The sequence below is a fragment of the Raphanus sativus genome, chromosome 3 (assembly GCF_000801105.2).
Source record: "Raphanus sativus cultivar WK10039 chromosome 3, ASM80110v3, whole genome shotgun sequence".
Classification (NCBI taxonomy): domain Eukaryota; kingdom Viridiplantae; phylum Streptophyta; class Magnoliopsida; order Brassicales; family Brassicaceae; genus Raphanus; species Raphanus sativus.
In genome coordinates this window covers 27,252,435-27,277,930 of record NC_079513.1, presented here as the reverse complement: position 1 = coordinate 27,277,930, position 25,496 = coordinate 27,252,435, and the positions used below count along the sequence as shown (strand labels likewise).

Sequence of the window (25,496 nt, the reverse complement as noted above, 5' to 3'; positions counted from 1 at the left end):
TAACTAAAAATTTCTCTCCAATTTTTTTTAAAAAAATGAAAAAGATATTTTTCAAATTTGAATAACATTATACTTGGTTTCAATTTTTTTTTAAATGTAGCAATTCCATGAAGCAATTTTTATGTTGAAAGGTAAAAATTTGAAATACCATTGGAAATAGTTAGTCTCACCATCATATTCTCAAACTTTGGTACACACAGGGCTTCCAGACCAAGTGAGTAAACCAACCATACCATTACCACTTTTTAGTGTTTACATGCAAAGAAGAAAAACAAAATTTGAGCTTCCCAAGATTATTAGGAAATGATTTTGACACCTAGCTCGTTGTATAGAAAAATAAGGCTAGATTGTGTTGAGTTGTAATGTAAGAGCGCAGTCTATCTTGAGTTGTAATGATACTTTTCATTATTGATTTGAACGTTAAAGTATACACTGATAATTTATTCTTTTTAGATCATGAGCAAATTCTGGAGATGACATGTTTTCTTGTTATATAAGTACCTATTAGTGATCACCAAAAATATAGTTTCCTCAATAGGTACCATAAATTTATTCTATATATTAGTTTTGACCCGAATCTCCAGAGTTAGAACCAAATTCATGAAAAAATGCAGGAAGCAATTTGTAACCAAGTCTATGTGTACTAGTTAGTGTGTTATATTATGTGAAACTCTATTTTAGTTTAAACGGTCTAATGTTGTAATTTTTTAATGGTTTTAGTCGCATACCGTGTGATTAGAGACCACGACACTAGGTACTAAAAATTTATTCTATTAGTTTCGAGTCTCGATCCGAATCTCCAGAGTTAAAAAGGTTCAAACCAAATAAAAATGTCGATAGGACAAATGCTACACATCACCGCCCGATAACAATCAGATGAATAGTGCCATATTGTGAAACAAACATAACGAGAAGAACAAAAATGAAAACACAAAAACAAACAAACAAGATATATATTTTTTTTTAAAAAGGCTCTCTGCTCTCTTAATTAATTTTCGTCGGTTTCAACTTTTTAAGAGCATAATTCACGTGCCAACCCGATCCGTCCATTGGGAACATCGATCAAGACACGGTGGTTCTGCTGCTGCATGCTTGCGATCACGTTGACCACAGAGTTCACGTTTTCCGGCGCCACAGCAATGGCGAGGCAAGACGTGCTCCCGGCGGTGCTGTGTAGCATCAGGTTATCCGCTGGCATCGTCATGTTTACTCCCTTCAACATGAATGTTATCGCCGGCACCGTTACTTGCCCTGAGTAGCATGTGTCGAATCCTCCGAGTGACGTCACTACAGCGTTACGTGGCTTCACGCGCCTCCTGAACTCGTCCCTCACCGCCTCGTAAACCGGCTTAGCCAACCGCGTGTACACGGTCCCTGCTCATCATATTTAGTCGGTTAATAACATTGATTTTAGGTGTACCAAGCAATATAGAGTCGATAAACCGGTACAGAATCTAAACCGATATTGTAATTAAATCAAACAGAAACCAGAAACTTAAAACCTAACCGAGATTAAACCGGTTTACGAAAAAAGAAAAAAAAATCTTACCGGAGTCAAAGATGGTTCCAGCGCCGGTGGTGGGGTTAAAAGCAATAGCTTCCTGAGGTAAGTCGAGGACTTTATTGCCAACACGTATGGCAACGAGGTTGACGTAATACAAAGAGGACCTTCTTGGGTTTCTCAAGAGTGGCGTGTACTTCAAGCGCAGGGGCTGAGAAGTGGGGCCGAGTCTCAACGAACCAGAGAAAGCGAGGGACCTGAAACTCGGTAAACAGTATGAGAAGGTGGACTGATAAAGAGACTGAGCTTGTGTCATGAGTGATAATGGGCCTCTTCCCAGGCCCAGCAAGCCTTGTGGCGGAGGGATGGTTCCTCCACCGGCGACCTTGTTGACGCATCCAAAGGTGAAGGCCTCGATCGGATCGGCGGCGAGGCGGATCGTGTCCTGAGAGAGGTTAGCGGCGATGGAAGAGCTTCCGTATGTGAGGTTGAAAGCGCACGCGCTTGATCCGCATGTGGGGTTAGGTACCTGCAAGACAAATGTTCACGTGAGTTAGTGCACTGTGTCGGACTGAGCTGTGCAGTGTGTTCTGTAGTCCCGTGAATGATTGTTTGGAAGTTTGGGTGGAATAATCAATTATTAACCACATGGGACCCACTCTATGTGAAAAGCTTCTTCACAAAAAATAATATAAAATGTACCGTTTAGTTTATCAAATAGATTCTAGATCTGATACACACACCCTTGAAGACATTAGTTTTGAACTTTTGAATGTACTTTTTATTTGGGGGAAAAATATTCTCGTGATCAGATCTTAAAAACGAAAACAAATCGCTGGTTGCTAATACTAAAATGCGACTGCATTGTAGTATGTAACACATGAGCCAAAAATGTTAAAGTCGATGATGGTTCATTAATGAAGCTACGTTATTATAATAAGGGAGAAGAATAAAATCAAAAACATTCCACGAAACATATTTATTGTAACTGTAGGTGTCAGGTGTGTTGTGTAAGTACGAAATCAATATACCTGCTTACACTGAGGAGCGTTGCAACTGACGTTCTTGAAAGTGGTGGACTTGGCTGGAGAAAAGGCGGTGGTTGAAGGACAGCCAACGCAGCCAGAGCAAGGTAACCAAGCCACGTCACTGCTCGTGTCCATGGCTAAGAGTAGGGTCTGAGCCGGAGTACCGATCTTAGCCTTGACAATGTACGTTGCGCTCTGCAACATTTGACGCCCTGAGGCGACGGGAACCACAGATCTCCCGGCGATGAGACTGGTCAAGTACTGGAGACGGGCCTGGTCTTGAGCCAGTGTCTTTAGTACACGTGCTTCCCATGAGAGTGGGGAGGATGATTTGAATGGTGAGCAAGGGCTATCTATGTGGAAGATTCTTAGGGTGGAGCCTTGGTCTTGATTGTTGGTGAGGTCACAGTTAGGGTGGTTTGACCCAAGGGCTATTGGGATTATGAAAAGAAGCTGAAGGAATATAACTAGAGTGGTCATTGTATTATATGTTTTGGGTTAGATGTGATATTAATTGCTTTGGCATGAGAGGGTATATATAGTAGCTTAAGCTGTAATATTTTTCCAGTATGCAAAAAGTTCATTGAGATTTGAGAACATGCGTAGTGAATAATTGATTTTTCTTTTCTTTTGAAGTATCTTCTATACAACAAATGAGTCTATACAAATATTGGACTGATCACATGTGGCCCAATTGCAACGCTGCTACTGAAGCCTACATGCACAAGTAAAATTTTAGACCAATAATCAAATGCCAGCTCAGCAACAACTCATGCGCAGCAATAGGCTAGATTTCGTTTCGAAGGGACGTGGGCTTTTGCTTCCTAAATGAGCCTGTACTTTTATATACGTGAACAAGCTCTAGGGGTTTAAGTTTATTTCCTTTGGCTATACAAACGTAGAGGAAGTGCCAGGCACCGCAAAAGAATCGCAGCACCTTGAAAAATGGTTCGTTTATTTTTGTTCATTTGTCCTTAGTTTGTGTTAGTTTAATGGTCTCTCTAGTTTATGCTCGCTTCATGCCGTAGAACATATGTATCTGTTTTTAGTGTTCCGGTTACAAAAATGCAACCACTATAATGTTTCAGGATCGAAATTTGAGTGCATTGTTCTCTAAAAAATGACACTTAAACTTATGGGGATTGTTTTTGTATTGATTGACTTTGTTGTCTGTCTCTTTGGTCTGTGTCTGTTTTCACCTTTTTATGTTTGATTGTAAAGTTTTGCAGACAAGAGGAATAAAGAAGCACCTAAAAAGGCTCAATGCTCCAAACTATTGGATGCTTGACAAACGTTATGGTCCTTTCGTACGTTTTTCTTTGACTCAAACTTGTCTTAAAAGACCATACATTACATATGCACTCTAACATGCGTCTTAAATTCGTTGTTTCTTGCAGCCCCCCAAGCCGTCTTCTGAGACCTCACAAGTCGAGGAAGTGTCTTCCTCTTGTTCCGATCATCAGGAACAGGTCGAAGTAGGCTCTCACATTACTGAGAGGTCATCTCCATCCTGCTGCAAAGACATCCAATTTGATGGAAAAGTGAGGAGTGACAAGACATAATTTTGGATAATTTTATGAATATTATATTTAAATGAATAATTTAAAATATCTTTTTTTGGCACATGTAGTTTTTTGTTTAAATCTTGGATAATTTTTCTTTTGTTTCTTATAAAAGTTCACCAAACCATAATATGAAAAATCGAGTCTAAAATGTGATGGAAAAATATTAAATCGTAACATAACAAACGAAGGTGTAAATTCTGTGTTAAAATGATGATACTTTAAAAATAGTAAAATCAGCTTTTTACATATTTTTACATTAGTTGTATTTGAACTTAAATGATACATATAATTTTGAAAACCAAACAACAATAGATAAAAATCTTAAAAGTCAACAGAAATATTGCACCAAAATATCTTAATTTGTATGGGTTAGAAGTTTATGACTTTAAGAAAATAATGAAAGTTTCTAGGATTTTAACTATAACAGATTATAACCAAAAAAAACGGTTTCAAACAAAGCTGGTTTATAGAGAACTGGTAGATATTGAACTAAATTATACTAGATACCAAAAAGACAGTAAAGATTAGGGGCACAGCCCTGCTAGCAATTGATACAAAATAAAATAGAACATGCATAGTGAATAATTGATTTAAATTTCTTTTTCAAAATATTTTTTAAACAACAAATGGGTCTATACAAAGATTTGGCAAGTCCCATGTCGCCCAATTTTGTTCGAAACGCTGCTTGTCAAGCCATACATCTGTACAAGTATTTTCTGTGGACCAATAGTTTAAGCGCCAACTCAGCAACAACTCATGCTCACATAAGATCCGAACTGAACTCACGTGTCATTCTAATAGCCCATAATTCTTATACTTATGGGTTCTTAATGGGCCTGTACAAACTAAATAAACCCAATATTTATATTAACGTGAACAACTAACTCTAGGGTTTTAGTATCTTTCTTTCTTTGGGTATATATATAAAACGTAGAGGAAGTGCCGCCGCAGAAGAATCACAAGTCCTCCGGCTCGCAACACCTGCAAACATGGTTCGTCCTATCTTTTCTTTCTTTCCTCCCTCTCAGTTTGTGTTTAGCTGTCTCAACGATTTTTCATATCTCTTGCTCGTTAAGTGATTGCTCAGTTCGACATAGACATGGATATTAGTTTTAGTTTGTGTCTTTAGTGTAATGGTCTGTTTTTTAGGGTTTCAGGATCGAAATGTGACTGCAATGTTCTGTAATAATAATAATTGACAATCGAGCTTATGTGGAAATGTCTTTTTGACGAAGCTGTACCGAATGTGATAAGTTTTGTATTGATTGACTTTTGATGTTCTGTCTGTTTGGCCTGTGTCTGTTTTTGATCATTGTGTAATATTTTGCAGGCAAGAGGATTGAAGAAGCATCTGAAGAGGCTCAATGCTCCCAAGCATTGGATGCTTGACAAACTTGGTGGCGCCTTCGTACGTTTTCTTTTTTCTCAAACTTGTGTTTAAGAAGACCATTCACTTCATACATATTCGTTGTAACATGTGTCTTGCTGTTTCTTGCAGGCCCCCAAGCCGTCTTCTGGACCTCACAAGTCGAGGGAGTGTCTTCCCCTTGTCCTGATCATCAGGAACAGGTTGAAGTACGCTTTGACATACCGTGAAGTCATCTCCATCCTGATGCAAAGGCATATCCAAGTCGATGGTAAAGTCAGGACTGACAAGACATACCCTGCTGGCTTCATGGGTAAGTCTCTTTGTCTGGTTTATTTATTTAATGATCATTGGACTAAGTTTCATTCCCAATTTGAATAGATGTTGTATCCATCCCCAAGACGAATGAGAACTTCCGTCTTCTGTATGACACCAAGGGACGTTTCCGTCTCCACTCCATCAGGGACGAGGAAGCTAAGGTAAAGCTTTGGCTTATATTAGTTAGTGATTTGAACTCAGATGAATAAACGTGTGCATTGGTTTTGTTGTAACCTCGCAGTTCAAGCTTTGCAAGGTTAGGACTATCAGTTTGGGGCAGAAGGGGATCCCTTACCTCAACACTTACGATGGCCGCACCATCCGTTACCCCGACCCGCTCATCAAGCCGAACGACACCATCAAGCTAGACCTGGAGGAGAACAAGGTTGTGGAGTTCATCAAGTTCGACGTGGGCAACGTTGTGATGGTGACTGGGGGTAGAAACAGAGGGCGTGTGGGTGTGATCAAGAACCGTGAGAAGCACAAGGGAAGCTTTGAGACGATTCACATTCAAGACTCGACTGGGCATGAGTTTGCAACGAGGTTGGGCAATGTGTTTACTCTCGGGAAAGGGACAAAGCCGTGGGTGTCTCTTCCCAAGGGTAAAGGTATCAAGCTTACCATCATTGAGGAAGCTAGAAAAAGGCTTTCTGCTCAACAAGCTGCTTAAAAAATTAATTATCGTTGAAGGATATGTTTCGTTTTACTCTTGTGTTGTAGACTCGCTACTTGTCTCGGTTTGGAGGTTTTTTCCTCTTTTTATGTAGCTTGTTTGCAGAACCTATTACAAGACAGTTTTAAGACTCCAGTAGAGTGTTTTGTATGGAAATTTTTAGTAATTTTACTCTTTAGATCTGTTAACTTTATTTTAAAACCATAACCAGATTACAATGTCAACGAATATGTAGTTTGATTTTTCCTTTATACCAACGAAACAGTAGCTCTCTTGATTATCTCTAAGGCCCGCATGCTTGTTAGCTTCAATATCATTTTCAGACAGTAGCTCCAGCCTTTACCCTAACTTGATGCACCCAAATCTGAATCCACCGGTAAAAAAACCCTCTTAAGATGGCTAATTCATGGCGCAAATACGGACAGAAGCTATAGCTAAAGGAAGCGAAAGCCCTAGGAGTTACTTCAGATTCACGCAACCAAATTGCCAATTCTTTAGTGTCAAGTTTTAAGGTCACTAGTAAAAACAGAGACGTAGAAAGTGAAAGATGGCTGATGATGTTTTGTGGCAAATGATGTAATACACACACAAAGGCAATCATAGTTTTTTTTTTTTAATTTAAAAAGAACGAAAGCACAAGCCGACACTATGAAGCATTGGCCATCTTCATACTCTATTGTATTGACTAGTCTCCTCTGCAGCCTTTGCCCACACATTGGCCATCTTCTCTGCATATCCTACCTGCAAGAGAGCATCCACTTCATGTAAGAACTTCCTCTAAACATTAAGATCTCACTCATCTAATAACAATGTACCTGGTTAACAACAAAACCCTTCATCATATTCAAGAAGTCTGCACGCCTTTCTCTGTCCAGCCTTTCAACCTCGCTCCTGTTATTTTCCTGTAATGGTAAAATACATATTCACATTTAGACTTCCAATCGGTATATAACATTTGTTATGTATTAGGGGCATTGACTGAACCACCACCTTGATCCGCTCATACTCCCTGATGGCTACGTTTTTGGCGTCTTCAGTGGCCTTGATTGTTTCTTTTAACTCTTCTATCTTCTTAATCCTTGATTTGTCCCCGCCAAACACCTTTGAAGACGCAGCTTCTAGCTTCTCTGCTCTTCCTTCGAGTGATGAAACGTCAGATAGAAGCGTCTGCACTGTCAGTAAAGCACTTGATCTATCTGCAAATGCGCCCTGGACCGCCATCATTACTCCTAGGTAATCGTGGAGTGTGTCCTGACATCAAACAACACTTCCTTAATGAAACCAAATCTCTTCCCCCCAAACGAGAGCTGAATAAACTCTTCATATCTACATTACCAAATGCTTGACCGTTTGTGAGTTCAGCTCTCTGTAAAATCTACTAGCTTTCACAGCTGCAGTGGCTAAATTCTTCATATCATTGGCACGAGCTCGTTGAGAATTGAAGACAGCTTCTTCGTTCTCGAACTTTGTCAGCTTAATGAACGCCAATCCCAATTCCCCCAACGTCTCCCCTATATCTTGCTGTGCCTTGACAAGTGTTTCAGCCTACAAAAGAACATACGAAGCTTAAGTGATGATGCATAAAACAAAGTTAATAAGTACTATGAAACAACTTCTACCTGCTGCGAGGCATTAATGATCTCTCTCTCAAGATCATGCATCTTCTCCTTCTTCTCCAGAAACTCTTTATCTTCTTCCACAACAGCTGGTTTTACTCCACCCCAGTCATTAGAAACTGACTGTCTAAGCTCTTTGAACAATCTAAACAGATCTCTACCCCCTCTAACTGGCTGATCTTCACTTGGCAGCTTCACAACACCATCCAACACCCTAGACGCCACATCAGTTCCCATCTGTAACGGCAACTTCCCTTCCACTCCAAGAAACACCTTAAACTCATCGCTAATCCTAATCACAGGATGCAAAGCAAGCCTGCGCAAGTACTTCTCCAACGCAACTCTCCGCTGCTCCACAAACTCATGCCTCTGCATCACTTGGCTCTCCACAACGCTCTTATCCGGCCTCGGTGGAATACAGAACCCTCTATAAGACTCAGCCAACCTATCCCCCAACGCAACAACATCTCTAAACCTCCTCCTCACGGCAAAGTCCGAACCTTTGTACTCAGTGAGATTCGTTCTCGTCGTGATCAGGTAGGTAATGTAAGTGCTTCCTCCGGAAAGCACGGAGCTTGCTGTCTCCTGCTCCTTCTGGGGGCTGGAGACAGTGATCTTGATGTAATCGGAGGAGCTTGTCGAATAGGACGGAGATCTTGGGGACTGGCTGCTGCATTCATCTGAGGCGTTATCATCGAAAGGGCTGAAGATAACATCCGCGTAAGACGGAGGCTCGATGTAAGAGGAGCTGCTTCCGTTCGGAGGCGGTGCCGAGAGTGGATCGGAATCCGCCGGAGTGACGATAATCGGCGGCGGAGAGAGGTGGTGGTGGTGGTGATCGCCGTTGACGTCGCTTCTCGACAAGGGATCGTCGCGGAGGAAGAGATTCTCCATCTCCTCCCTTGAGGAGGCGTGGAGATTGGCGTCTTCGTCGTTCTCCGAGCCCATCATTTTCCGATGTGAAGTGATGAATCTAATTTTAGTAAGTATCGGAGAGGAGAGAAACTGAGATTCCGATGTTTGAAGCTGATACGGTGGTCGTGAACCGCGATTAAAAGCCGGAGCGGCTAAGTTGCGGCGGTGGCGGTCGTCACGGAGGAGACTGGATCATTCATAAGTGACGTCAAGTCTCGTGAATGACCAAATCGGGGGAAGATGAGATGGGGAGACAAAGTATCTTTGATGGGTTTTGACCCGTCTCGGCCCTATTTACGGCCCAATAATAATATACAACTTATTGTTAAACGTGAACGTCATATCCCCGCAACCAAACGGGCTGCCTAGATTTTACTTCTTTCTTCCAAAGTCCTCTAATGAGAAAGGAGTTAGCAAGGAGGTAAATTGTAAGAATCAAAATACTATAAGGAACAGAAAACGTATATTTTTAAGCATATAGAAAAGAAAAGTTAAGTAGTTTGATCGACTTTTCATTGAAATTTCCCCGAAGTGAAACTAATAGGATGTTACTTTCTTAGATGGATAAATTTATCCAATTTCAAAGAACGTTCTGGCCGAGTTATTAAAAAGTCTAGTCTATAATAATGAGGTGATAATAATGGATGTGATAAGCCGCATGTGACTCACTGCTTAGTGGTGAGTTAAAGTGAATAGGTTTCCAAGTAATTTCACCACGCAGACATTATTTAACAAGTTTTGACTACTGCATTGAAGTTTCTCATTTATAGAGTATTAGGTGTTTTCCTGCACCTTGTGCAGTAAAAGAATTTTAAAATATTTTTTAAAAGATAAATATAAATTATATTTATTTTTTATTAATATTATAAATTTCTTTTTTCTTATCAATATTTTAATATAAATTTGATTTAACTGAACATTAAAATTAAGATAAAACTAATTTTGTTTATTTTGAATTATATTTAAGAATGTGCATGTATATATTTAAAATTATAATCTTAGGTAAATTTTTTTATCTATTTATTTTTAATTAAATATATTAAATAAATATGTAAAATTTCAGAATTGTCAAAAATTAAAATTAAACAATATTTATAAAATCTGTAAATATATATAAGAAACTTATGATTTTACAATTTAATTTGATTTTATGATTTAATTTTATAATTTTCTAAAAATATGTATATATTTTTGAAATATTTTTAATTTAAATGATATTTCAAATTTGAAATGCCATAATTGAATATATTTATTTTAATGATGATTTATGCGTTATTGCCATATTTTTAAAAAGTCCAAAAATATAAATCGATAATAAATATAATATATGAGTTATTACCATATTTTAAATTTTTTATCAAAAATATAAATTAACATTAAATATAATTGTCCATGTCATATTAATCTATAAGACATGTCATCAATTTTAGTAGTTATGTCACAATTATTAATCTAGGTGTTTTCATGCACCATGTGTAGTGATGAATTTTTAAAAGTTAAATTTTATACTTTAAAATGTAATTTATTAATATTATATATTTTATTATTTTGACTAATAATTAATATAAATATCATTAATTAAGCATAAAATTAAGAGAAAATATTTTTTTAAATTATATTTAAGAATATATATGTATATATATAAAGTTAAAATCTTAGATAAAAAATTATTTATTTCATTTGGTTAAATTATTAAATCAACTTGTACAAAATTACTAAAAATCATATAAAATTGTATAGTTATCAAAATTTAAAACTAAATAATATTTATATAATTTGTAGATATCTAAAAGAAACTAATGATATTACGATTTATTTATTTTTAATTCAGAAAATTTAGAAAATTTTAGATAATAAAATTTTTATTATTATAAAAGTAAAAGTATTTAATATTTCGAAATTCAAAATATCATATTTGAATATATTTATTTTAGTGATGATTTATGAGTATTACCATATTCTACAAAGTTTACCAAAAATATAAATCAATATTAAATGTAATATATGAGTTATTGCCTTATTCTAAAAAGATTTCCAAAAATACATATTATCATTAAATGTAATTGTCCATGTCATATTTAACCATATGACATGTCATCAATCTTAATAGCCACGTCACAATTTTTTTTGTGAAAACTATTATAGAGAAGACATGTGGCAAACCACTTCTCAAATATAGACTAGGGGATAATATAATTGAAAGACCCATATGTACTTTAGGTCATTAAAAATTATATATAATTCACAAAGAAGCCCAATTCTAAGACAATATTTTATGATATCTATAAAGCTTTCTATCTACACCTCATTGCCATGAAACTTCTCAAGTCATAACCAAAAGAGCTTCTCTCACACACTTTTGCCCCCTTTTTATAAAGCGCGCCAAAACCTCTGTTCTATCACACACCAAACCTGAATTAAACTACCAAAGACTCTTCTTCCTTCACTTCTCATAATATTCTTCCCTTGTTTGTCTTCTTAGGCCGCAAAGATGTTGGACATAGCGTATGAATTGGTGGGACAAGCCACGTCGAATTCTCTTCTTATGTTCTGTTTCTGAAACCTCATCATAGTCATGATCATCACTGGATCATCAAAACCCGGTTCGACCGATTCTCAAGATTACACATTGACTACCTCTGTGAGCTTCAATATGTGCAGCAGCCTTGCTTCTCAAGATCATGATTGTTGTGGTGGTGATGATGATGATGATCATGAAGAGATGGTTGTCATTGATGTCTCATCTGCACAAGACGAGCCTCTGACCGATGCTTCCAGCATTTCTGAAGAATACGAGGAAAAAGAAAGCAGCTTTTGTTGTGATGATAATGATGATGAAGAGAGCAATGAGGCTGATGTTGAAGAGGAGGAAGAAGACGATGATGAGTTAAGAAAGAGAGCAGAAGAGTTTATAGCAAAAGTTAACAATGAATGGAAGCATGAGAAGCTTAGGGCTCTGATCTCAGTTTATTGATTTTGATGAAAGACACACACTCACACAAATGAATCAAATTTAAGCATGAGTTTGCAACGAGGTTGGGGAATGTGTTCACTCTGGGGAAAGGAACTAAGCCGTGGGTGTCTCTTCCGAAGGGCAAAGGTATTAAGCTTACCATCATTGAGGAAGCTAGGAAGAGGCTTTTTCCTCTTTCATGTTGCTTGCTTGCTTGCTTTCAAACCCTATTACAAGACTGTTTATGATTCCAGTAGAGCGTTTTTGTATGGATAATTTTTGTAATTTTACACTTTTGAAATCTGTTGACTTGATATTAAAACAACAACTTCTAGTAAGTAAGCTAATCAATCAGGATCAAATCAAAGTTGAAGATTGGAAGGAGCACTTTGCTTTTCCCCAACGTGACATCTTCTCTTGTTCCTATCAATTGCAAGACCCTTCTTGCATTGTTAGTTTCTGGTACTTCCTACCATCTCTTTTTTCAGAAAGTAGCTCAGATTTTACCCCAACTTACCTGTAAAAACCGTCTGAAGATGGTTAAAAACTTAAAATGCACGCATATACGGACAGAAGCAAGTCAAAGGAAGCGAAAAAAAAACTAGGAGTTACTTCAGATGCACGTAACCAAATTGCCTCTCAAAGAAGAAACTGGAAACGTCTCTTATGAAGGGTCATATCACTGAGATTGTCTATAAATAAAACCACAATCATCCCAAACCCCAGTGATAGGCTTCAAACCCCATCAGAGCAGCAGTCATAGAGAGACAGTCAATAATTTGGTGAAGATGAAGCAGATGCCAAGAGATGGATGATAAGCCAGTGCCGTAGTTAAGAAAGAGACGTCACGCCTCAACTTGACAGACTTTGTAAAATTAGTGTTTGAACTTTTAAGGTTACTAGTAAAAAACAGAGACGTGGAAAGTGAAAAAAGTGTAATGATGTAATATCGTGACAAAAAAAAAAAGTGTAATGATGTAATAAACACATAAAGGCATACATACAAAGAGAGCCATTCATTATTTAAAAAGAAAGAAAGTTAAAAAGCACATGCTAGTAGCCGACACTATGAAGTAAAGGCCAGCGAACGTGAAAGCCTCTCTCTCTCTCTCTCTCTCTCTCTCTCTCTCTCTCTCTCTCTCTCTCTCTCTATATTCTTCACTCTGACTTTGTCTGAAAACTAGATCTCTCTCTCTCAAATGGCTTCTCCTCTTCTCCCAACTTCAACTTCTCCTGATCACCTCCCAGGTGGTAGTGATCCACAGTTACTAAGCTCTCTACGCGTCCTCGTTTCCCGCGTTGTAGCCTCCGCCCGTCACGCTACCTCCGACGCTCGGCCCTGGACAGAGCTCATCGACCGGTCAGCGTTCTCACGGCCACCATCCCTCTCCGAGGCAGCTTCGCGAGTAAGAAAGAACTTCTCCTACTTCAAATCCAACTACATAACCTTAGTAGCGATCTTGCTCGCCGCTTCTCTCCTCTCACACCCTTTCGCGCTCTTCCTCCTCGCCTCCCTCGCCGCTTCTTGGCTTTTCCTCTACGTTTTCCGTCCCTCGGATCAGCCGCTGGTCATCGGAGGACGCACGTTCTCTGACCTGGAGACGCTGGGGATGCTCTGTCTTTGCACCGTGGTGGTGATGTTCATGACGAGCGTCGGTTCGCTCTTGATGTCTACTCTGGCTCTTGGGACGATGGCTGTGGCCGTACACGGCGCGTTCCGTGCGCCTGAAGATCTGTTTCTTGAGGAGCAAGAAACTATTGGATCTGGTCTTTTCACATTCTTTAACCAAAATGCTTCAAACGCAGCAGCTGCTGCTATTGCTACATCCGCTATGTCACGAGTTCGAGCCTAATAAGCTTATTAAACATTACCCTTTTCAAACAAATATACCTTTTCTACATATTTGTATACCATTGAATTTATTCACTCCTTTCGTTTTTATTACTCATAATATTTCAATTTTTGTTAATGTATTCCTCAACAACATGTGGACTTGGATGTAATAAAATTTTCTAAACTCGTTTAAGGAGTATTTAACTATTTTTGTTTTGTTTTTGTTGTTCTTTTACTTACACCAAAGTGAAACTGTGTAAAGCCCAAAACCATGAGTAAAAGAATAAGAAGAAGAAAATTACAGGTTGATCTCTTTGTTTAAGAGCTCTCTCTATTGTATTGACTAGTCTCCTCTGCAGCCTTTGCCCACACATTGGCCATCTTCTCTGCATATCCTACCTGCAAGAGAGCATCCATTTCATGTAAGAACTTTTTCTCTCTAATCAAGACCTCACTCATCTTAATAACAATGTACCTGGCTAACAACAAACCCCTTCATCATACTCAAGAAGTCTGCACGCCGTTCTCTGTCCAGCCTTTCAACCTCGCTCCGATTATTTTCCTGTCATATGATAAAAACATATTCACATTAGGATTTCAAATCCGCATATAGCATTTGTTATGTATAGGGGAACCTACCTTGATCCGCTCATACTGCTTGATGGCTACATTTTTGGCGTCCTCGGTGTTCTTGATGGTTTCTTTTAACTCTTCTATCTTTTTAATCCTTGACTTGTCGCCGCCAAACACCTTTGAAGACGCAGCTTCTAGCTTCTCTGCTCTTCCTTCGAGAGAAGAAACATCAGATAGAAGCGTCTGCACTGTCAGTAAAGCACTAGATCTATCTGTGAATGCGCCCTGGACCGCCATCATTACGCCAAGGTAATCGTGGAGTGTGTCCTGACATCAAACAACAGTTCCTTAATGAAACCAAAGCCCTTCCCCAAACGAGAGCAAAATAAACTCTTCACTACTATATTACCAAATGCTTCACCGTTTGTGAGTTCAGCTCTCTGTAAAACCTGCTGGCTTTCACAGCTGCAGTGGCTAAATTCTTCATATCATTGGCACGAGCTCGTTGAGAACTGAACACAGCTTCTTCGTTCTCGAACTTTGTCAGCTTAATGAAGGCTAATCCCAACTCCCCCAACGTCTCCCCTATGTCTTGCTGTGCCTTGACGAGTGTTTCAGCCTACAAAAGAACAAAACAAAAGCCATGAAAAATACTGACATAAGTGATGCATAAAAACGAAGTTAACAAGTACCTGCTGCGAGGCATTAATAATCTCTTTCTCAAGATCATGCATCTTCTCCTTCTTCTCCAAAAAGTCTTTATCTTCCTCCACAACAGCTGGCTTTGCTCCACCCCAGTCATTAGAAACTGACTGTCTAAGCTCTTTAAACAATCTAAACAGATCTCTACCGCTTCTAGCTGGTGGCTGAGCCGCCACCTCAACCCCTTCACCAAACAACTGTTTCGGCAAGATCCTAGACGCCACATCAGTTCCCATCTGTAACGGCAACTTCCCTTCCACTCCAAGAAACACCTTCAGCTCATCGCTATTCCTAATCACAGGATGCGAAGCAAGCCTGCGCAAGTACTTCTCCAACGCAACTCTCCTCTGCTCAACAAACTCATGCCTCTGCATCACTTGACTCTCCACCACGCTCTTATCCGGCCTCGGTGGAATACAGAACCCTCTATAAGACTCAGCCAACCTATCCCCCAACGCAACAACATCTCTAAACCTCCTCCTCACTGTAAAGTCAGAACCTTTGTACTCAGGGAGATTCGTTCTGGTGGTAATCAGGTAAGTGATGTAAGTGCTTCCTCCGGAGAGCATGGAGCTTGATGCGTCCTGCTCCTTCTGAGGGCTGGAGACAGTGATCTTGATGTAATCGGAGGAGCTCGGATAAGACGACGACGGAGATATTGGGGACTGGCTGCTGCAGTCATCTGAGGCGTTGTCGTCGAAAGGGCTGAAGATAACGTCTGCGTAAGACGGAGGTATCAGTCTAAGTGTCTCAAACACTCTAGACAAGCCAGAGACTTCGACATTACCAGTTGGGCCGAGTACTCAATCACAGATTCAGGTCACGAGGCCCACTATCGAAACAGTCACGAAGTCCTCTGAAGAAGCTTTAATAGCCGTTGAGTCTTTACCTGTTTTAGCAAGACAAGAGACCAGTACTATCCCCTGTCGTGATCACCGTACCAAGAAGCCAGCTCGCAGTATGGGACAGCTAGCACGCGACTCCTTTACCTTTAACAGTTTTGATTGTCTTGGCTCATGTGCCATCACGTGTCAATGAGGAGACTAGGGTTAGCAATGCCTTTACTATATATAATGTATCTCCTCCTGTAAGGTTCTCAAGTTGAATGAAAATGAGTTAAAGAAATATTTCATCTCCTTCAAGTTTCCTGTGATTCACATGGTATCAGAGCACTAGTCGATCCATGGCTGAACCTCAGGATGCGTTTACTGCTCCTACCTTGAGCATCTCTCATTGCGTAACCTTGAAACTTTCTTCCACAAATTACCTCTTATGGAAAACTCAGTTTGAATCTTTTCTTTCAAGTCAGTCCCTTTTGGGCTTTGTCAATGGAACCACTCCTCGTCCTCTACCCACTGTCTCTGTTCGTGATGGAGATACGGTTACAGAACAAGCCAACCCTGAGTTTGTAACTTGGATCCGAAAAGATCAACTTGTTATGGCTTGGTTGTTTGGCTCTCTGTCTGAAGAAGCTCTTCGCTCTGTTTATGGTCTGAACACGGCTCAGGAAGTGTGGTTTAGCCTCGGGAAGAAGTATAACCGAGTCTCAGCCACACGCAAACTGGATCTACAACGAAAGCTGCAAAGTCTGAAGAAGAACCAAAAGTCGATGACAGAGTATCTTGGTGAAGTCAAAGGTGTGTGTGACCAACTTGACTCTATTGGGTGTCCAATATCTGATGCTGAGATGATTTATGGGGCTCTAAATGGTTTGGGTAAGGAATATGAGTCCATTAGTACTGTCATCGAGCACTCTATGGACTCGGTTCCTGAGATGAACTTTGAAGATGCAGTTTTCAAACTCATAAACTTTGATGAGAAACTTCAGATTCACTCTCAACCACCAGAGGTCTCACCACACTTGGCTTTCAACACTCAGCGTGGTTACTCTAACAGAGGAAGAGGGTACTACAACAACAGAGGAAACAGAGGTCGAGGTGGTACTTACTCTACGAGAGGAAGAGGTTTTACTCAGCAGTTCTCCGGCTCTAACTCCTCTTCTCGTCCTACCTGTCAAATCTGTGGGCGAGTTGGACACACTGCTGTAAAGTGTTACAATCGGTTTGATCAAGACTTTCAGACTCCTGATACAGTTCACAACGCTCTAGCTGCCATGAAGTTGTCTTCTCAACCTTCTCAACCGCATCAGTCAGGACAAGAGTGGTATCCTGACTCTGCTGCCTCTGCTCACATCACCAACGATCCCTCCCAACTTCAGTCTGCAGAAGCCTATCTCGGTAATGATCAGGTGATTGTTGGCAATGGTGACTACCTGCCTATCACACATGTCGGCTCCATTGCACTTCAGCTTCCTCAAGGTACTCTACGTTTGAATGATGTACTTGTATGCCCTGATATAACAAAGTCCTTATTATCAGTGTCCAAACTCACTTCAGATTATCCGTGTGAGGTCACTTTTGACTCTGAATCTGTGTTTATTAAGGACAAGGTGACAAAGCAGGTGCTCACCAGGGGTCAAAGACATAAAGACCTTTACTTACTGAAGAACTCCAAGTTTCAAGCTTTCTATTCGCTTAGACAGCGAGCAACAAATGAAGGGATTTGGCATTTGCGGCTTGGCCATCCCAACATGGAGGTTCTTCAGTTGCTGTCAAGAAATAAAGCCATAGTCTTTAATAAGTCAAGCGTTCAGTCTCTCTGCGATGCTTGTCAAGTAGGGAAGAGTTGTCAACTTCCGTTTTTATCTTCTGATTTTGTATCGAATCATCCTCTTGAGAGGATTCATTGTGACTTGTGGGGGCCTAGTCCTGTTGTGTCTTCACAAGGGTTTAAGTACTACGTGATCTTTATAGATAATTATTCTCGCTTTACGTGGTTCTTTCCTTTGAAACTCAAGTCTGAATTTTTCTCTGTGTTTGTTCGGTTTCAACAAATGGTCGAAAATCAACTTCAGAGAAAAATAAAACAGTTTCAGTGTGACGGTGGTGGTGAATTTATCAGTAAAGCGTTTCTCAGTCATCTTGCGGCTTCCGGCATTCGACAATTCATTTCTTGTCCTCATACGCAGCAGCAGAATGGTTTGTCTGAACGCAAACATCGTCATCTCACAGAGTTAGGCTTGACGATGTTATTTCATGGGCGTGTTCCTCAACATCTGTGGGTTGAGGCGTTCTTCACTGCCACCTTTCTGATCAATCTCTTACCCTCGTCAGTTCTACCGGATCGAAAGAGTCCGTATGAGATGATCCATAACAGAGCACCTCTGTACTCTGCTCTACGAGTCTTTGGTTGCAAGTGCTTCCCGTCTCTGCGCCCATACATGCATAATAAACTTGATCCTCGTTCGTTAGTCTGTGTGTTTGTTGGGTACAATGAGAAATACAAAGGTTATCGGTGCTTCTACCCTCCCACTGGGAAGGTCTTCATCAGTAGACACGTCCTGTTCGATGAAGGCTCCTTTCCCTTTGCTGATGTCTACAGCGGTTTTCACAAGTCAAGTCAGTCTGCTTTGTTGAATGCTTGGCGAGCTGCGTCTCTACTGTCTCCTCCTCCTACTCCAGAGGATACAGTCTCTTCTCCTATTGAAGATGAGGTTCCCTCCAGACGTGTTCCTCCCGTCACTCCACCTGCTGCAGCTCCTGTTCCACCTGTTGATACCGGTGTGCTCTCTCCGTTGCCACCACCATCTCCCCCTCCTCTCAATGACAATCTAGTTGGTGATGCTGAAGGACACCTTCCTCCAGTAGTGGCTCAACCTCAATATGCTCCTCCGGTGCATCAAATGACAACTCGTGCACGAGCTGGAATCATTAAGCCTAATCCGAAATACGCCTTATTCACAGTCAAAGATGAGTTTGCAGAACCTAAGTCCTTAAAAGCTGCTTTGAACCATCCTGGCTGGAATGGAGCAATGGGAACAGAAATTGATAACATGAAAGAAACTGAGACTTTTGAACTCGTCCCTCCAAGCGAAGATCAACATCCTCTCAGTTCTCAGTGGATCTACAAGAAGAAACTTGATGCTGAAGGAAATGTACTGAAACTCCGTGCTCGCCTTGTGGCTCGTGGCAATGAACAAGAAGAGGGTCTCGATTATTATGAAACGTTTAGTCCGGTGGTTCGCACAGCCACCATTCGAACTGTACTTCATGTTGCTGTCACAAAGAAATGGCCTCTCAAGCAACTTGATGTTCAAAATGCTTTTCTCCACGGGGACTTGAAGGAAACAGTATATATGACTCAACCTAAAGGTTTTGTTGATCAAGCCAATCCTGATCACGTTTGGCGTCTTAAGAAAGCTATTTATGGGCTCAAGCAGGCCCCTCGAGCATGGTTCGACAAGTTCAGCTCTTTTCTTCTGGATTTTGGGTTTCAATGTAGCTTCCCGGATCCGTCTCTGTTTATCTATCATAAAGGATTCTCTGTCATCTACCTTCTTCTGTATGTGGACGATATGATTCTGACCGGTAACAATGCAACTCTTCTGCATCATCTTCTGCAACAACTGAGTAAAGAGTTTCGGATGAAGGACATGGGTGATGTCCATTACTTCTTAGGGATTCAGGTTCATCACCTTGAAGATGGATTGTTTCTCAATCAGTCTAAGTATGTTCGAGAACTGCTAGTCACTGCTGGAATGAGTGACTGCGCGCCCATGCCCACACCTCTCCCTTTGAAGCTTGATAAGGTACCGGGTCAGGATGAAGCGTTTGCTGATCCATCTCATTTCCGTTGTTTGGCTGGCAAACTTCAATACCTCACTCTCACCAGGCCAGACATTCAATTCTCAGTCAACTTCATCTGTCAACGCATGCATGCTCCAACTCAGTCTGACTACAATCTATTGAAGCGCATCTTGCGATATATCAAGGGAACGGTTGATATGGGTGTAAGCATTAAAGCAAACACAGACTCTACTCTGTTGTGTTACAGTGACTCCGACTGGGCTGGATGTAAAGAGACAAGGAGGTCCACTGGAGGTTTCTGCACTCTCCTTGGATCTAACCTTATTTCATGGTCGGCAAAACGCCATGATACTGTGTCCAAGTCCTCCACTGAAGCTGAATATCGGACTATGTCTCTTGCTACATCTGAGGTGGTTTGGTTGCAGAATCTACTCAAGATAATGGGACTTCACCAACAGCGCACTCCTCTCCTTCTCTGTGATAACCTCTCGGCCGTTTGCTTGACCGCCAATCCCATGTTTCACAAACGAACAAAACATTTTGATGTCGACTTTCACTATGTTCGTGAGAGGGTGGCGCTGAAAGCTCTGGAAGTCAAACACATCCCAGCATCTCTGCAACTAGCTGATGTGTTCACCAAGTCTCTCGGTCAAGATGCTTTCTTTAAACTTCGAAGCAAACTTGGTGTCTCCTTTCCTCCTTCCCCAAGTTTGAGGGGGCGTATCAGTCTAAGTGTCTCAAACACTCTAGACAAGCCAGAGACTTCGACATTACCAGTTGGGCCGAGTACTCAATCACAGATTCAGGTCACGAGGCCCACTATCGAAACAGTCACGAAGTCCTCTGAAGAAGCTTTAATAGCCGTTGAGTCTTTACCTGTTTTAGCAAGACAAGAGACCAGTACTATCCCCTGTCGTGATCACCGTACCAAGAAGCCAGCTCGCAGTATGGGACAGCTAGCACGCGACTCCTTTACCTTTAACAGTTTTGATTGTCTTGGCTCATGTGCCATCACGTGTCAATGAGGAGACTAGGGTTAGCAATGCCTTTACTATATATAATGTATCTCCTCCTGTAAGGTTCTCAAGTTGAATGAAAATGAGTTAAAGAAATATTTCATCTCCTTCAAGTTTCCTGTGATTCACAGGAGGCTCGATGTAAGAGCTGCCGTTTGGAGGCAAAGAAAGTGGATCGGAATCCGCCGGAGTGACGATAATCGGGGGCGGAGGGAGAGTTGACACGGCGCTGTGATTGCCGTTGACGTCGCTTCTCGACAAGGGATCGTCTCGGAGGAAGAGATTCTCCGTCTCCTCCCTGGAGGCGTGGAGATGGGAGTCTTCGTCGTTCTCTGAGCCCATCATTTTCCGGTGAAGTGATAAATCTAATTTTAGTAAGAATCGGAGAGGGAGAACTGAGATTCCGACGATGTGGATGCGAAGCTGGTACGGTGGTCGTGAGCCGCGGTTAGAAGCCGGAGCGGCTGAGTCGCGGCGGTGGTGGTTACGGAGGGAGACTGGATCGACAAGTGTCGTGAAGAGTCCCGTCGATGACTAATAAATTGGGGAAGATGGGATGATTGATATTCGGGTCATGTTAAATACTTTAGCTGGGCTTTGACCCGACTCGGCCTTACTAGGCCCTATATATACGGCCCAATATACATCTTATTCTCTAACGTGGTCGTCGCATCCCCGCATCCAAACGGGATGCCTTGATTTCACTTGGTGTTCTTTCTTCCAAAGTCCTCTAGTGAAGGAGTTATTATGGAGTATGATCAGTTGATAGTATAAATTGTAATAAAATACTACAAGAAATGGAAAACGTACGTAGAAAAATCATTAAGTAGTTTAATGACTTTTTCACCGAAATTACTACGATGTTTCTTTGTTGGATAAATTATACAAATTTCAGAAACGTCTTATCATTGGCATTATGATGAGTTCCATTATCCATTCATTGAAATTACTACGATGTTTCTTTGATGGATAAATTATCAAAACTTCAAAAAAGTCTTACCATATGATGAGCTCTGCTCCTGCTCCATCATCCATGTGGAGACATGTGACACACTTATTAGTGGCGAGGTGCAATGCGCAAGAAAGCCTTTCCGTTTAATTTTATTTGTTTAAATGAACAGTTGCCAAGCAACTTCACCACACAAAACATTATTTAACAAGTTTGGACCCATTGCTCATGTGTACTTTGGGTCTTTAAATAATATATATTTAAGAAAGCCCAAGCCTCAAATAATCTTTGAAATGATATCTACAAAGCTTTCTACCTACACCTCATTTCCACAAAACTTCTCAACTCATAAACAAAGAGCTTCTCTCACACACCTTTGCCCCCTTTCTATAAAGCGCGCCAAAACCTCTGTTTTATCACCACCAAACCTGAATTAACTACCAACGACTCTTCTTCTTCCCTCACTTCTCATAATATTTTTGTATCTTTGGCTGCAAAGATGTTGGACATAGCGTATGAATTGGTGGGACAAGCCACGTCGAACTCTCTTCTTATGTTCTGTTTCTGCAACCTCATCATAGTCATGATCATCACCGGATCATCAAAACCCGGTTCGACCGATTCTCAAGATTACACATTTACTACTTCTGTGAACTTCAATATGTGCAGCAGCCTTGCTTCTCAAGATCATGATTGTTGTGATGATGATGATGATCATGAAGAGATGATTGTCATTGATGTTTCATCTGCACAAGATGAGCCGCTGACCGATGCCTCAAGCATTTCTGAAGGATACGAGGACAAAGAAAGCAGCCATTGTTGTGATAATAATGGTGAGGATGATGATGATGATGATGATGACAATGAGAGCAATGAGACTGATGTTGAAGAGGAGGAAGAAGACGATGAGTTAAGAAAGAGAGCAGAAGAGTTTATAGCAAAAGTTAACAATGAATGGAAGCATGAGAAGCTTAGGGCTCTAAGCTTAGTTTATTGATTTTGATGAAACACACACACACAAATGAATCAAATTTAAACCGTTTGTGTTAGTTTTAGACATACTTTTTTTTTTAAATTACCTTTGCGTAACTTTTCGTATCATTATTTTTTTTCTAGGGTTGAATGAAGTGTGACATTATTTTTTCTATTTAGTCCTAAATATTTTTTCATACAAACAGTAATAAGTTTAACCTCTGTATTTAGCCAACGGCCTTTGTTTAAACACCATTATTTTGTAACTACGCCATACAGGTATGCGCCGTTGCCTCTTCTTTTATTGTTCCTACAAATTTTCCAGAGACAGAGAGAACAAAAATGATCATGGTTCTGTTCTGATCGATGTGAATCTCCACATTTTTTTTCTTCCTATCCTACAATACAATGATGGATCCGGATATGTTTGCAGAAGATCCCTTCTCTGTTGAGGAATTCGACATTGATTTCGAATTTGACGCACCTCGTTTTTATGACTTCTCCAAACCAGAACTCGATTCAGAAACAGAGCTTTGGTTTGAATCAGCTGGAAACTATCCTCCTTCACGTAAAGATCTGCTTCTTTTTTTACAATTTTGAATCTTTTTTTTGTTTTGTTTCCTGACAATTTTTATGCCTTTTTTTTTTATATCTCAGCATTTAGTTTAAATCTGAGTTGTGTATTCGACGATAAACATCTCAAGATTCCCAAACCCGTCTCTGATAAATACAACGGTATTTATAAGCAATTCCTCTGTTTTTTTTGCTCTGTTTTTCTTGCGAATCAAGGTTTTGTTTTTTGGTAATTAGGGTTCATTCATTACAACCAAACTGCTAAAGATTTCTCCAAGACGATACAAAGGTCTAAAACCAAACCTTTCTTACGAAAGAACTCGACTTTGACGAGACCAACTGCTTCTTTGTTGGCAAGACAGAACAAACCTCTTGACATTTACTCTGTTCAGCTTCTCACAAGGTACTATAATAGTCTATAACATGTTTCCTCTTGATCAATCTTTGTTTTTTATTTGCTTCAACTAATATTCAATGTTTTTTTTAGATGTCAGAGATCATTAGGGAAGCTGGAAAGCAAGATCTCCTCCTCTATCTTATTATCAATGCCTCAAACACAAGATACCAAAAGGCAAAAACTTGAAACCGGCTTCTTGCGCAAGGTCTTTGTTACTCGCTGCTCTCTCATCATAAACTCATTTTGTTTTGGGGACTAATACTATTCACCATTTGTGAAATTAGATATCACGGTTGGAGCAAACTCCATTTGTACATAAGGCTCCTAAGAAGGTAATGCACTTTAGGTTATCAACTAAACATTCATTGTACCATCTTCTTGTATGTAATATATTTGTATTTGCAGGTATCAAAAGTCACTGTTCCAAAAGAACCTAACCTTAAGACTGCCCAAAGAGCTGCAAGACAGAGGTAAGGACTCTCTTGACATTTTTTTTTGGTTCCTCAGATGGTATGCTCACTACTTCTCTGCTATAAATCTCTTTCAGGTTTAAGGCTAATTCAGCACCCGAGCAGGTTGCGAGATTTAGCTCTACAATGAATAAAACAGTGCGTGTGTGCTTCCTTTTTTTGTTTCTTTCAATGCAAGCAACTAGCTAGCAGTAGTAACTACAAATCTTTGCTGTGTCTGAACCCATTTTGTAGGTTCAAGAAAGTTCCTTGACATCTTTGCATAAAAGGAATACGCCTCGCTCTCAAGATTTCCAGGTCTCAATCTTCTTGAGGCCATTTCGAAACTCATATCCATACCACAATCTCACCAGCATTCTGTTTTGTAGGGTTTTCATCTAAGGACATCTCTTAGAGCCAAGGAACGCTCTTCCAATGTAAGTCTCAAAACTCGCAACACAAAGATTCTACACTGTTTGTTGATCGCTCATCTCTCCAGATGATAATTCTCCACTGCAGGCTAAAAATGTACCCACTGATGATCCTACACACTCTCTAACGTTAGTGCATGATTTTCTATAAGTCCCACTCTTTCTGGTCGTTCCTCTCTTGCATTAACTCAAACTAGAATCAAGACTTCTGAGAATGTTCTTTCACAGGTCAAAGTCAGTTTGTTCTAGAAAAGATAGGAAAGTCAAGAAATCTTGCAGCTCAAAGACAACTAGTCAAGTTTATGAATATAAGATTAGCCATCTAGAAACAAAGGTGATGCAGGTTTCCTCTCCCAACAAGAACTAGAGACCATGAAAGGTCTTTAATTAACACAGAATAACATAAAAACTCACAAGTGTCCCCATTCTTGTTAGGCATCAAGAAAATTTGGTGAAGCAATGGAAATCAAACATGAAAACAACTTTCCGAGGGTAAGTCACTGTATTGTAGGTTGGTTCTTAAAATTGACACTATTACAACATCTTCATGAATCATGTATATCTAGAGATGAAAACTATTTGTTTCCCTTATAATGCCATGCTTTTTTTTTGTTTACTATAGGAATTTGAAACTCCAAAGGATAGACACTCCCAAGATGAACCTTTTATTGAATCTCTTAGAAAAGTAAGCGGGAATTTTTATCATTTTCAAATTGTATTAAATATATGTTCGGTAATGAATGTTAATGATATATTACCTTTTTTACAGCTATGTCTCACTTCAGATACTGATTCAGTCGCAGTACTTTAAGACTTCATGTTACTCTTTGTATCTCATCTACATAATAATTTTTCAAGATATCATCATGCTTGTACAAATTAGACATGACTATGGAGAGATTTGAGAGCTTTAAGAGGATGAAGAATCAATTCATGTTTCACAGGTATTTGAAACCTAGTGCATTGCTCTATATTTGAATCAAACAATACATCTCCATTAAATCACATTTTTAAAACGA

At 40.0% G+C, this 25,496-nt stretch overlaps 8 protein-coding genes and 1 long non-coding RNA gene across 10 annotated transcripts; 6 read left to right on the top strand and 3 right to left on the bottom strand.

Annotated features, from left to right (window-relative positions):
• Window positions 1-812: 812 nt before the first annotated feature.
• Window positions 813-3,088, bottom strand: LOC108846976 (aspartyl protease AED3). The gene is made up of 3 exons (XM_018620150.2): window positions 2,533-3,088; window positions 1,550-2,030; window positions 813-1,374 (listed from the first exon to the last, which is right to left on the bottom strand). Exons 1-3 carry the CDS (start codon window positions 3,007-3,009, stop codon window positions 1,013-1,015), a joined length of 1,320 nt encoding a protein of 439 aa, XP_018475652.2. The 5' UTR covers window positions 3,010-3,088; the 3' UTR covers window positions 813-1,012.
• A 332-nt stretch (window positions 3,089-3,420) lies between these two features.
• Window positions 3,421-4,052, top strand: LOC130509813 (uncharacterized). The gene is made up of 3 exons (XR_008943742.1): window positions 3,421-3,477; window positions 3,751-3,836; window positions 3,927-4,052. It is a non-coding gene; the product is annotated as an uncharacterized LOC130509813 (long non-coding RNA).
• Window positions 4,053-4,994: 942 nt separating this feature from the next.
• LOC108846978 (40S ribosomal protein S4-1) lies at window positions 4,995-6,629 on the top strand. Its single transcript, XM_018620152.2, has 5 exons — window positions 4,995-5,086; window positions 5,425-5,502; window positions 5,593-5,773; window positions 5,842-5,939; window positions 6,020-6,629. The coding sequence occupies exons 1-5, from the start codon at window positions 5,084-5,086 to the stop codon at window positions 6,446-6,448; spliced, it is 789 nt and encodes a 262-aa protein (XP_018475654.1). The 5' UTR covers window positions 4,995-5,083; the 3' UTR covers window positions 6,449-6,629.
• Window positions 6,630-6,987: 358 nt separating this feature from the next.
• Window positions 6,988-9,228, bottom strand: LOC108846975 (sorting nexin 2B). The gene is made up of 5 exons (XM_018620149.2): window positions 8,071-9,228; window positions 7,787-7,996; window positions 7,442-7,702; window positions 7,267-7,353; window positions 6,988-7,192 (listed from the first exon to the last, which is right to left on the bottom strand). Exons 1-5 carry the CDS (start codon window positions 9,016-9,018, stop codon window positions 7,118-7,120), a joined length of 1,581 nt encoding a protein of 526 aa, XP_018475651.1. The 5' UTR covers window positions 9,019-9,228; the 3' UTR covers window positions 6,988-7,117.
• Window positions 9,229-11,322: 2,094 nt separating this feature from the next.
• LOC108846786 (uncharacterized) lies at window positions 11,323-12,031 on the top strand. The gene has a single exon (XM_018619991.2). It carries the CDS (start codon window positions 11,558-11,560, stop codon window positions 11,954-11,956), a length of 399 nt encoding a protein of 132 aa, XP_018475493.2. The 5' UTR covers window positions 11,323-11,557; the 3' UTR covers window positions 11,957-12,031.
• A 152-nt stretch (window positions 12,032-12,183) lies between these two features.
• Window positions 12,184-21,491, bottom strand: LOC108845662 (sorting nexin 2B). 2 transcript variants are annotated; one of them, XM_057005510.1, is made up of 7 exons: window positions 20,841-21,491; window positions 15,035-15,777; window positions 14,752-14,961; window positions 14,409-14,669; window positions 14,245-14,331; window positions 14,072-14,168; window positions 12,184-12,452 (listed from the first exon to the last, which is right to left on the bottom strand). In XM_057005510.1, exons 1-6 carry the CDS (start codon window positions 21,049-21,051, stop codon window positions 14,088-14,090), a joined length of 1,593 nt encoding a protein of 530 aa, XP_056861490.1. In that variant the 5' UTR covers window positions 21,052-21,491; the 3' UTR covers window positions 12,184-12,452; window positions 14,072-14,087. The 2 variants fall into 2 exon arrangements, with proteins under 2 accessions (XP_056861490.1, XP_056861489.1); XM_057005509.1 differs by lacking the exon at window positions 12,184-12,452 and having other exon boundaries at window positions 13,937-14,168; window positions 20,841-21,490.
• On the top strand, window positions 13,025-13,976 carry LOC108846980 (PRA1 family protein B6). Its single transcript, XM_018620154.2, has one exon. It carries the CDS (start codon window positions 13,135-13,137, stop codon window positions 13,786-13,788), a length of 654 nt encoding a protein of 217 aa, XP_018475656.1. The 5' UTR covers window positions 13,025-13,134; the 3' UTR covers window positions 13,789-13,976.
• Window positions 21,492-22,150: 659 nt separating the features above from the next.
• On the top strand, window positions 22,151-22,851 carry LOC108845661 (acidic leucine-rich nuclear phosphoprotein 32-related protein 2). Its single transcript, XM_018618831.2, has one exon. The coding sequence runs from the start codon at window positions 22,155-22,157 to the stop codon at window positions 22,650-22,652; it is 498 nt and encodes a 165-aa protein (XP_018474333.1). The 5' UTR covers window positions 22,151-22,154; the 3' UTR covers window positions 22,653-22,851.
• LOC108845660 (uncharacterized) lies at window positions 22,852-25,288 on the top strand. The gene is made up of 14 exons (XM_018618830.2): window positions 22,852-23,195; window positions 23,285-23,362; window positions 23,438-23,603; window positions 23,688-23,802; window positions 23,882-23,929; window positions 24,003-24,067; window positions 24,145-24,205; window positions 24,302-24,364; window positions 24,436-24,483; window positions 24,566-24,606; window positions 24,706-24,820; window positions 24,913-24,969; window positions 25,100-25,162; window positions 25,247-25,288. Exons 1-14 carry the CDS (start codon window positions 23,036-23,038, stop codon window positions 25,286-25,288), a joined length of 1,122 nt encoding a protein of 373 aa, XP_018474332.2. The 5' UTR covers window positions 22,852-23,035.
• Window positions 25,289-25,496: the final 208 nt, after the last annotated feature.